Source organism: Cygnus atratus, chromosome 1 (genome assembly GCF_013377495.2).
Source record: "Cygnus atratus isolate AKBS03 ecotype Queensland, Australia chromosome 1, CAtr_DNAZoo_HiC_assembly, whole genome shotgun sequence".
Lineage (NCBI taxonomy): Eukaryota > Metazoa > Chordata > Aves > Anseriformes > Anatidae > Cygnus > Cygnus atratus.
The window spans coordinates 127,127,654-127,140,619 of NC_066362.1; the positions used below are offsets into that span (position 1 = coordinate 127,127,654).

At 37.8% G+C, this 12,966-nt stretch overlaps 2 protein-coding genes across 3 annotated transcripts in view; both read right to left on the minus strand.

Annotated features, from left to right (window-relative positions):
- Window positions 1–12,966, minus strand: part of BEND2 (BEN domain containing 2) — a 446,678-nt gene that overhangs the window by 107,603 nt on the left and 326,109 nt on the right. The gene's annotated exons all lie outside the window — the stretch shown is intronic.
- Window positions 1–12,966, minus strand: part of CDKL5 (cyclin dependent kinase like 5) — a 130,899-nt gene that overhangs the window by 70,556 nt on the left and 47,377 nt on the right. For both annotated transcript variants that reach the window (XM_035542238.2, XM_035542237.2), the window contains exon 3: window positions 12,780–12,814. In XM_035542238.2, the coding sequence (XP_035398131.1) occupies window positions 12,780–12,814 (35 nt within the window). The remainder of the gene's footprint in view (window positions 1–12,779; window positions 12,815–12,966) is intronic.

Here is a 12,966-nt window from a genome sequence, read left to right on the forward strand (position 1 = left end):
AGAATGTATGAATAGGATGTTGGGGATGGCATTGTGAGAGCATGAACATGTGCAGAGAGCAGCACGCACAAGAAATTGCACAAAACTAATTTTTTATTGCTGAGGAAAACTGTTCCCGGGATGGTGCTCCAACCATAAAATTGAGGAAGGCATTATGCCAAGCCCAGAAGGCTGCAGCACAGTTGATTGCAAGCAGACCCTGCAGGCAACAACAGGAGGATGGCAACTAGGTTGCAGCTTACAGCATAAACTTGCCCTTTTCTCCTTGGACTGAAAGGGAAATGTTACAGACATCTATTTTAAATGCACTCCAAACAAGAGAAAACAGGTTAACTGACTAAATATTTATGGCAGCCAAAACAGGCAAGAGTGAGGCTAAGGACCAGTCCACAACAAGGAGCAACTTCCAAGTACAACATGTACAAAAGATGTAAGAACTAGCTGGTCATCAACATCAAGAGGAGCTCCGGGAATGCAGCGGTGACTTGACTGCTAGCAACCCTCACCCTCCATACTGCACACCAGAGATACTGCCCAAATCCCTTGGGAACACACCTCTCTACTTGTATAATGGGGGTATGAGTGAGTGACATCCATGAAAGAACAAGTGGCAGTGGGAACAATTATTCCCACTGCCTTCCTCTTCTGTCAAATACGCACTTAGTTTTGCTACACTAATATCTGTATGCTGCAGTACTTTACACAAATTAATATTCACATTGAGGACGAAATGGAAGATGCTTTATCAGTTTTTAAGGTACGAACAAGTTTAAAACAAAGAGCAGTGTTGGTATCTGCTTCCAGTAAAAAGCTACCTGAGCTACTCAAAAACAAATACCTCACTTTGCTGTGCATCTTGAAACCTGGACATAGCATTCCAAAAAGTGGCTGATTTTTCATAAAGGGCAAAGTTAAGCCATTATGTTGTAGGGTGGTAGGATTTCAGATGAACTTGTGTGAAGAATGGTCTCACCTAGCAATACAAGCTAAAAGTAATTCAGGGATAATATAATAAAAATACAGAGACTTTGTAAATCCAAGAGTTGTCATATGTTGTGTCCCCCCTCCAATTAAACTAAAAGAAGCCTAATTATATACCCTTTAGAATAAGGAATGCTAACATAAAATTGGATTTCTTTATCAAAAGTAAGGAGCAGATGAATTGACCTTTATTGCCCAGGTGCAGCTAAATACAACAAATCAAAAGAATGTGTTCTAGACAGTTGTATTCTTATAATCTACATATATTACTTTCTGCTATCTGTACTGACAAGTAGCGTAAAGAATGCTTGCAGTTCTGTACAAACCTGTAACAACTGCTGTGAGCTGAAGGAAACCTGCTAGGTCCTTCCAGACAGAAACACTGAGCACTCTGCAGTCTCAACAGCATGGCCTCTGCTCTAGAGCACAGACTGGCCACCCGCTGTATCCAAAATGCCTTCATCATCATACTCCGATGCCAGGCTTGTCTAATCGCTTAAGCCTTTAGCTGAGATCCAACATCATACAGGGTAAGTGCAATTATTAAGTTCTTTTGCAGGTATTTTTACCTACACATAAACATTTGAAACAGTTGTAATGTTATGAACCGAAAATACTATCCTTTTTTCACCATTTATTGTTATCCGGTTTTTGAGTGAGAAATAAATACTGCTATACCTTAAAAGGAGTATTTCTAGTCAAAAATAAAACCAACAATTTCTACTCAAAAAAAGAACAGTTCCCTATATTTTTTAAAGGGCATTCCACCAATTAGGAGTCACAGAAAACTGAGTAATTATGTAAAATAACTTTAACCAGGACATTCAGAAGGACAATTTACTATTTAAAAACGTACTGCAATCCTTTTTGATGAAAAATAACTGTGCCCAGAAAAGCCTATAGTTTCTAAATAAAGTGAAATACTGGGCAAGCTTCTGCTATTTCTGTCAATGTTTTACCTTCACTGTCAAATGTTCCTTTTTTTTTTTTGGACTAGGAGTCCTGGAAAAAGGCTTTAAATTCACAAAAACAATTAAGGAAATAAGTTAATGTAATTGGTACATCCAAGACACTTATCTTGTGTGGTGATGTTTTAGGTCAACTTGGTTTCTACGAATAATTTTGAAAACCAGCCAGATGATCCAGATCCATCCGCCTTCACCATAGTACATTTAATACTGAACTTCTCAAAAACTGAATTGTGCTTTTATTGGCCTTTATTTAAATACAGAGTGTCTACAGATCAGTGATTAACCTAGCTTTCTTAGAGCTGCTCATATGTCCTACAGAAGTTTAAGAAGTCCATAAGAATCCTTCAAAAAACAACTAACCTAACCTAACAACTAACCTAAAATTTAAGAATTCCGCTTCTTTGCATCATTTATGCTACACAATACTTTGCAATTTGATGACAAGACTGAACTGTAATCCAATATTCAAGCAACTTCATACTACAGATGTAGTTCTGTAATTAGCCATATGTTGCTGCTTCTCCTATACATTAATTTTCATTATCTATAAATTACCTAGCCTGCATCAACAGTTTCCTAATGATCCAAGTCCCTACATCAGGTCTTAAATCCTTAAATCCTCATTTCTTCTTATACAGCTTTTAAGAAATACTGCAGTCAGGTTCATAACTTTAATTTTTCCAGTGTAATATATTCTTTCTTGCAAAAAGCTGAAAAATTTGCATGGATAGTTTTGCTTTGTACGTTCATGACACATACTTAAGTTTTCACTGACACGTGCATTAGAATGAGATACAGAACTACAAGCTGTTTGCAATTAAAACCATTAGGGGCAGCCACACAACACGCTGCTGCATGTCTGAATATGATTCCTGTATTAATCCAGGTGTGATGACATGTAACCCATTTGCAGATGGAAGTATGCAGCTACTACTAAGGAGCTTATCTATTTACTGGCGATCTTCCAAGAAAAAGTGTTATCTGCGATAATAAGCGATACTCTTTCATTTAAAAAAACAGTACCCATAGCAGGAATTCATGCAGCCCATTATGTACAAGTCCATCAGAAAGACATGCCGTTCCTCTAAGAAATAAAAGAAAAAGCATCACAGATGTCAGGTTAATCTACAACCGTTAATGTGACAAAGAAGCTAGAAGTGTGAGTAAAAACACTGATCTCCCTCTCAATGTAACAAATTACTTATCTTTGACTTAAGTCAAGAGCCAGCAGCAACACACTTCACATATCCTTCCCAAGGCAAGATGTACTGCTCTTGCTCTTTTTAGCTTTGGCTTATATGCCACTCATATTGCAACAATGCAGGTAACTGAAGGACAAAGTGTTAGATTATTACGTTTACTCCTGCTCCCCCTTCTTGTTTGGAAGATCTGCAGCATCAGGTCTCTCCACACTCAGCTTTGCACTGTAGGAATGCCATTACCCAACGTTACAATGTCCCACTTAAGCCATCCCGATTTGTGGCACTGCTAACACCACCCTCACACTGTACTGCTTTGAATTCAACACTCCTGAAAACAAGAATCTTAATATCTCCTCCTACACCGAATTAGTTTCTCTTCTCCGAAAGCTCTCATCTTTCTCCCACACCTCCCATTTCTAAATTAGGCTTTGGGGAGGAAAAAAAGAGGGAATGCCAATTTTGAATACTGCCTACTGCCGAACATCTGAGCAGCATTCATTAACATGACAAGCACCAAGGTGGAGGCAAAGGAATGGAGTATCATACAAGGGCCCTTTTGCACAGCTGCCTGGTACCCTGTCATAAAAGACTCAGAGGGGGGAAAAAAACAACTGCAGACGTGATCGCAGCACCGCCCCATTGAAATGACTACAGACAGACTGGCAAATGCACAGCAGTACCACTAAGGCACCTGTTTTCCACTAGTGCCACTAGGGCATTTATTTCCATGCCTGGCAGATAACCAGCTGTCTTTTCAAACCGGGAATCTCAGCAATTTGATTTTTATCCTCTATTCCTGACAACTATCTGATGTTTGAAGCAGTAACGGTACATATGTGAATTTTCCATGCAATTAAAGAAAAAAAAAAAAAAAAAAAACAGGTTTTCACTGATATCAGCATTTAAAATTTACAATATAATGCTAATTTGATTGTTTTGCCCCGCCACAGGGAACTGAGAAGGACTATGGAAAAAGCTCGGGTTCAGGTATAGACAATGCAACAACGAAAAAATGAAAGCTTTAGAAACTTTCAATACCACATTAGCACCTACCCTGCACAGCAAAAAGTTAGAGTTTATCACATACCATTTATCTACAGGTACAGAAAAGTGGTTACTGAAGTGAATTAGCGCTTATCAAATTCACCTCTCACTGCTGCACTCAAATGCCATGGAAAGTTTTCAAAAGAAATACTACATACCTAGTATTTCAAAACAACTCTGTAAGTAATTCTGGAGGTTATTCATTGCCTAATGGTGAAGTTGAAGCAAGCGGTTATCAGAGTGATAAGAGTTGCAGCACTACAGCTTGCCTAAGAGCTGTATTTTCTTTGCATAAAACTCAAAACAACAGACTTCAACTCTATTACAAACATTTACTACTGGCATACACTATTTACTTCAAAAGCTTGACATAATTTCACTGTATGTATTTCACACAAGTTTCAGCACAAAAAGCATCAGGGAGTTGTGCTTTAGCCTAAGGAACAACATTAAGTGCAACAATCCTCCATATGCACGCTACCATTACTGAAAGAAAATGGTACACTGTACAGAGGTTTGCCCTCGACCATGATTAAAAACAACCACCTTTCCACAGAGCCAAACCACATTTGATCAGTAGGGAAACATCAGCAACGCTGCCTTTGATTTTACTTGTAATTAAAATCAAAGATGAGCAAAATTTTTGAGGATGAAACAGAGGCAACAGCAAGATATCACATTCTTTCACCGTTACTGTTGCCATTTTACATATAAATCAGTAGGATTTGGCAGAGTACTTTTTACCTGTTTTTAAGAGAAGGATAGCCAACTGTAAATTGATGGCATGTAAAAAAGCGTGTAAGGACAAAATACTTTATACACTATACAGAAATACCAGTTAACACTTCAAACGCTATACATGGACAAGTAGATGACAAAGGATGGGTTGCTTTAAGCATCACAAAGTTAAAAAAAAAAAAAAAAAAAACACTGCTGGCATAATCTGTGCTAGAATATTCTGATGATAATTACTTCCCAGTAGCACTGTAGCAATTAGAGGCTGTGAATACCGTAGGGATTATCACAACATGCATGTCCTGTTCTTACATCCTTCCCTTCAGTATCTGTTGTTTACCTCCAACAAAGCCACTTTTTAAGATGCTGAGCTAAGCTAAACTCATCCAACCCAAAATGATTATTCTTAGGTATATCAGGGTAATAAACAAGAAAAACCTGTGTATTAATCAGCTTCCAGCTTTACTCTGAAACAGTAAAACTGATTGCTTCAAAATGCTTCTCACATAATTCAGATTTCACTGAAAAATCCTAATCTTGAAAGTCAATTGTATAAGAAAAGAATATTTAAAACATGCTTTGCATGGAGTCACTCACCACACAATGCTTTTCAAGGTTATCTTTTATTACTTACCACTTCAGTGTGTTTTCTATAACTTTTAACAATAGTAATTTCACATTTACCTACAGATTATTCATTAAAATGTTGAATAGCCATATGGTACCTACAGTCGTCCTCTATCAAGAACAGATGAAAAAAATGCCTCTCCTTAGCTCCCTACTAAGAGACGTTAAAACAACTGTCAATCAGCCAGTTCTTAAATCCACACAGCCTTAAAAACCTAGAACTATACAGAAAATTTTATTAGAATCTTGTGCAGTTCTCACTTCTAAGTAAACTGTCACATACGTACGTAGCTTCCTTCAACTCTACACAATTTGAATGAAGAAATCTGGTTCACCTGACAAGACCTACTTCCCAGAACTATATATATTGCTTTTTGTTCTTGATTTGTAAGCAACTTTTCCATAGCTAAGCATTGGAGTGGTGTGAACTTAAGCATCTTCTGCTGGCTAGATACAATTTCTGAACAAGGGTACAGTCCTTTAGAATTATCACAGTATTACAGAAGTGTAGTAAAATAAGAACACCAACAACCAGAAGCTTTTAAATCAGGACAGCTAATCTTCTGGGGTTCAAATACCAGACAATACTAGTTTCTTCTCTAGCTGAGTAGCTGAAACCTCCTAATACCTCCCTCACACACAGGATTATAACATTAAGGGGAAAAAAGAAATGCAGACATCATTAATTTGCGCTCATTTGGGGAGCGTAGATTTTTCTTTTACTCATTATTTAATTTCTCAATAATCCAAACAGGAAATACTGTCAAAACAGTAAACCAAATTAAAAGACAGAGTTGTACAGAAGATAATACCAAAAAAATAATGTTGACAATAAACCCTAATGAAGACTATTATTCAGCCCAAGTACTTGGCTTAGCACATGCTGGAGAGCTACAGGAGCCTTGCAAGCCAGATCCAAAGCAAGACTTTCAGTAGTGTCAACACACTGAAGATAAACGCAACTTCTATGAACACTTTTTAATTCTGTCACTAAAGGAAAACTTGTCATCATGAGAAGAAGGGTCGGCAGTGAGAACATCAATAACATCAGCAGACATGAGTTTAAGACGGGATTCTAACACCTACCAGTCAAATTCAGAATTTGATGCTTATGATAAATACCAGATACACCCCAAATTTCCTACGAGCATGGAGCTCTCTCTTTCCCTCTGTGAAAGCAACATGACCAGACCAGACCTCAGGTACCTATACACAAATGCAAGTGTCAAAGGAAACAAGAGGAACAGGGAGTCAACTCTTATTTCTGCATCTGTGCACTGTTATCCTAGAACTGTTACCCCAGTGAGATCACCCATTAGGGTTACACATAATGTGGTGGGATAGCCACATGGTGCCATGAATAGATGTACAGAATATTTCAGGAAGACAAGCTAAGAAAGCAAGGAGACTCTTGCAGATGAGAGGCTTGAAGGCAAGGACATTTGCTTTGAAATGTGTAACAAGAAAGCCAAGAGTTTTGCCTGAGGGTTAGAGGACAGAACAGCACAAGTGGCATTACGGTGGACATCTGCTTCAAAACACCTGTTCAAGAAAGCAAAATAGGTAAAAGCTTTTTAAAGAGAAGCCTTACAAGAAATTCTAGTTTTAACGGGGGGCTTTGAGCACTCCAACATCTGCTGAAAGGGCAATGCAGGATGGCTATAAGGAGATTTTTGGAAGATGCAGAAAGCAGTTTCTTGATAACTCATCAACGAGCCAACAGAAACGTGAAAGTTTCTGAGGTACACAGCCTCAGAGGCAGTGACAACGTGCAGCCATCCTGAACAGAAGACCACTGTACATCAAGGAGTTAGTGATCTGTATCACAGCTAACAAGATTTATGCAAAACAACACAGACCTGAAGGCCTGTGCCGAGCTATGCTGCAGGTACAGCTTGGCCTCCAGGTCTGTGGTGTTCTGCATAAATCCCTTGGCCACGGGATAAACTCAGCCAGCTCCTCGTACAAAAGGTGCCTGCGGGCAGCTCTGACTCTGTACTTGTGATTATGACACTTGCATGCCCTTGCCTTTACCTAGAAGCACAGCAAGAAGCTCTCGCACAAACATCCATTCTGTTTGACGGCAGAAATTATTAATAGAGTTGTTTTCTTGTAAGGAAGTCCTGTGGTAGCTCAAATTATGACAATGGCATAACCCCTTCTACGGGCACAGTCTGCACAGCATGCTGCAGACTGATTGGAGGCCCCTTTGATGCTGCACAACTCCAGGTTCCCAGTATCTAATGGGATGTAAGATTACCTGTATTATTCTCCCTTTCTTTGCAGGGTTAGCTTTAATAAATAACATTTTAAATGATACTATACAGAGCATGAGTGCCTTTCTCACTGGGATTACAACGGAACAGCGTCCCTGATGTCAAGTGCCATGATATAGGGGAATTCAAGATGCTGGAAGAACTGAACAAGAAAAATGGTAGAATTACAACCTTGGACCTTCAAAAGGTTTTACCCTTATTCAAGATGAAAAAGATTTATCCTTATTCAAGGATCTACTTAGACAGCCTTAAACAGTAAAGGAGTCTAGGAGAGCTGGCTGTTCTTCAAGGAAGACTTCCTCAAAGCACAGGAAAAGCCCACTCCAACATACAAAACACTAGGAAAATTGTCTCGAGTTGGCCAGCACTGGTATACAGGGAATTCCTGGCTGAGCTCCAACACAAAAAAGTAGTGCACACAACGTGGAAGCGGAGATGAGCTACCTGGAGGAACAAAGAAACTTTCCTGCAGCATGCCTGGGCTGCATTTCAAAAGTGAAAGCTCAGACCAGTTGAAAATCCGTAAATGCAGATGGCACAGTAAAGGGTTTTAATAGGTAAAGCAAAGGGAAAACCAAGGAAACTGCGACCCTACTGTTCAGTAGTGATAAAAGACATGGAGAAAGCTGATGTACTCAAGTGAAATTTAGTGATTATGTCACATAAACATAACCATTATATTTTTGGATGACTAGGCTGCAGTTTTCTTAAAAAGCTATGTAAATATTTTTCAGATATTCTGAGAGACACACAAAATTTGTCTGAAGACAATGACAGTATTAGTGAGGGCTCAAACAGGACAAAATTAAAGATCAGGTAAAGATGAAAATGCCTGTATGTATTAAACCTACTAAAAAGGTTATTCATCATTATTCTTTGATGCACTGAAGTAGCCAAGTGATTCTATAAACTAAGGTTTCTTTTCACTTGTTTTTAATAAGGCAATTCAATGATGTTTACCTTAAAGAAGAAGGTATAAAAATATCTCAAATACAACAACAACCAAAACCAGATATGCTTCTAAAATGAAAGACCAGAAAAACATCATACCAGGCAGGAGATGTACATGCAAGAAGAGCTGACATTACATTTCTAAATCATTAAACTGCATCCCCTCAGGCTCCAAAGACTCTGGTAACACACAGTACATAGCAAGAGAATGAACAAGGCTGGGAGACTCGATAAAATTCTAGCAGGCTTTTAGAGAATTCACGTTACCACATCCCTTCCTGCATACCCAGCTGACCTCCTGCCTTGTCCCCAGAGCACACTGGTTTGGGGGAGGCAAACTCCCCTAGGCATGTTTTCAGTGTTTTTCTCCTGCCTTATTTAGAGCGATCAATTTTAGGGATCTAGGTGTTTTGTGCTTGTTTCTTAAGATGCAGTCTATTCCTTATTTACTGGACAGTAATGAAGTCGTGGCTCTGAAAACAAAATGACCATATTTATTGCAGAACTGCATCTGGGTGAAAATTCAAGTGAACACCGATAAAACGCTGGTTAGGTAAAACAAACCATTATGCACATTCTGCAGAAGGGAGCTAAAGCAGAAATTAGAATCAATACTTGCAAACTAAACACACCATATTAATATCTATGAATTGACCACAGAAGTTTGAATCCTCCTTCCTCTCCAGCCTTACCCCATGGCAAAATGTCTCACTAATGAAGGCCAATGTTATCACCTTGTCTACCTGGACACCATATCCATCTACTCTTCTCAGTTGTCCAAGGATGTATTAACCCCATTTCTACAAACTCCTCCTACTTACAGCTACAATTTTCAACTTTCTCTCCTACATACACAGTTTATTATCTCCTGGTGTATTTATACATTCCCCTTTCACAACTACATCTAAGCTAACCTCCCCCTCAGCTTCATTTCTTAGTGTGTTCATCTTTGGATACCCTATAGCTTTCCTACAGCACCATCCCATCATTTTATTGATTTTAAGCCAGAGCGTTGTTCTATTAGCTCCGTATACTGATGTCAGACTTCTCCTAACGCTTGTGCTTAAGTCCCTAGTAAGGATTATTGGGGTGGGCGGAGTGTTATTAAGGATAACCCCACATGAAGCTGCAAGTTTACACCGTATAGTGAAAAGGGAATGGTGGTTTTATTTAAAGGACAAATACCAACCAAACTTAAACATGAACAACGACTCTTTTCCTTAGCCATGATCTCTGACACTGCTGAACTGTTCAAATTGCTTTTCTTTTCAGAAAAGACATCTTAGCCTTACAGTAAATTAGCCAAGACAGACTATTTTACTATTTTTTTGTAAAAATAAAATGCATTTCCAGTGTTTTCAAATATATTTCAGTGTATTTCTTTATGAAATGTCTTCTCATAAAAAAGCTTCTCAGAACATCAGATCTGCTTTATCCTAGCATTAGCATTATTTGTATTAGCCTAATGTCAGAAAAAAATAACCACTACGCACAAGTAGCAATCAAGAATCTGTAATAAAAATATGCTATATAATAATGTAAGCATAGTCAGTTCTAGAGGAGCTACTCTAGCTTTCCTGATAATGTTCCTTTATCAAGGAAAAAGTCATATAATGACGACAAGGTATTTGTTCCTTAGTCCATTCCCTTCAACTTATATCCATTTATTAATGCCACTGAAATGTACTGGTACAAAAAGCTACATATTTATTGAAGCACTACTGTATTATGTTGCAAAATTGATGCAATTAAAGACCAGCTCCTCATTTCATGCAAATTTTACCCTCTCACCAATACAATGGAAATGAGTTGACTTCAAGTCGCTGAGAATCTGCTTCTTGCATATTACCACTGTTTGTAAAAGATGAATATAAATACTTCAGCATTCAAATTCTTAAACATTGTTAGTTTGGTACAAAAAGAAAAGCAGTATATGCTGAGGGAACATGACCAAGAATGGCCTCATACACACAATACAGCTTAAAAAAAAAAAAAAGAAATCCAGAAAGCACAAAAACTAGATGATGTTCCAGTGTGGGTTTCTTATGCGGCACTGAAAAGGCTATGTAGCGCACTCAAAATTAACTGTGCTACCTGCAGACAGATCACAGGGAAGAACCACTTAAAAAAGAACAGTATTTTTAAGCAAAGTGGATCAACAGCCAAACAGTAAAAATAAAACAAAACATACCCTTGCATTTGCAGGTAATTCTGTTAAGGCTGCACAGGAACGTGAATGCTTACATATTTTTTAACATAATTTTCCTACTTGTATATGAAAACAGTTCTTGATTAAGGAGAACAATTACATATATCATCTTGCAATACGTTTTTCTTCTTTTATATGCGAGCAATTTTTCTTAATGCAGCAAGCAGAACTTGTATTTGTGCTGTACCTTGCAAAATAGCTCAGGACAAGTCCTTCTCAATATTTGCAAAGGTATAAAAGGAAAAAGTTAAGATGACAAGCAGCCAGAGTAAGTCCAGGGGAAAGAGATACATATCCAAGCTTAATTTTCTGATATTCTTTTTCAGTAAAACAGATAGCCCGTAGACTCATCTGCTTTTAGAGACTGGAGGGGAACTTAAGTAAGTGAAAATCATAATTCAGTGAGCTTAAAATATTGGAAATCCTTAGCAAACACACTTGCTAGAAATTTTAATAAATACCAGTCTGTTTTAGAACTCCAATGTTGTTTCAATTAAGTTTGAAGTTGCAGAAAAAATGGTGCAACAACTATCCAAAAAATGAGATCCTTTGATGAAATTCAGTGTCTTTTCACTGACTGTATGAAGAAGCACCTCCCACTGCTAAAGGAAAACCATTCCTCTCTGGTCACCTGGCATACTACAAGGTATCCACATCCAAAACTCAGAATAACATTTACCACTCTTTTTAATCAGGTATTTTTTTATTTTTTATTGCCACTGTTAATATACACTAGGTAAGAATGTAACCACAAAGCTCTACTTTGGTTTTACTGAAGATAAGAGATGATTATCTTACCATGTGGTATTCTAAAAATCTCAGAAGATTAAAAAAAATACTTTCTAAAAATTGTTCTAAAAGTGTAGGTAAACCTTGTTGCATAGCAAGGCCCCAGCTCTGAATTCTCAATACAACAATGTAAGCCACTCCAAATATAACTACATTTCCTGTGTAAAAGGACTTGTTTACGTGATAAAAGCCACTGCAGGAATGTAGGTCCTCTGCAGTGTTAACGTTTTCTAGAACAAGGTACGAACTACATTAAAAAAAGCCTTTTATGTATTCTTGGGTCGTTACAAAATGAATCATTCTATGATTCTGGAATGTTTTGCTTTAGGGAAGTAAAAGGTATTTTATTATGACTACACGACAGTTCCAAAGACAGCAAACTAGTTCCTTGCTGATGAGCAGGAAGTACAGATATATCCAACTTACACAACAGTTATGATAGCATAGATAATTTGCCAGAATTCCCTTTTGTCTGAAAAACGTTCCACCCTACCCCCTCCTTTAAATCAAAGGAACAAAAAAAACCACTTCATTTTCTTCCAGATTGAATTCAACAAGCATAGAAGTCAGTGCTTTCTTACTGCGTTTTAATTGTCCAGCAACAGCTGTGGAAATGCCATGTGGATCCCCCTCCTCCCCAAGAGGAGTGCATGCTCATATGGCAGTATTGGAAAATTAATTCAATATTCAAATTGAGACAGAGTAAACTGCACTCCAATTTTATTTTTAAGAAAACTTTCTTAGTTGAGATTAGTGAAACATTACTGATACTTCACAGATTTCAGGCAAATATTAAATGCTAAAAAAATGGGTTCTGGTACTATATATAGCTGTTTCCTCTGACAGTACTGCAATTAAAAATCTGAATAACTGACTGCGAAAGTCCTGCCCAACTGCAATATATCTAATACAGAGCAACACCTCAGTTCTCATGAGAAGTCATTGTTTCACCCAAACACCAACATTTATCTCTGACTTAAAGCAATTTACTTACCTTGTGTCTGCATTTAAGTACAACGCCATAGGCTCCTAAAACAAAGAAAATAGGAATCAAATCAGAAAAAAGCAGCAAGATACAAGTCTTCAGTCATCTCTAGAATGCAGAAATAATACTGTTCCCAGTATCATCCTAAACTTGCACCTTACCAAATTTTTGTGCACTGAAAATTAAAAAGACTTCA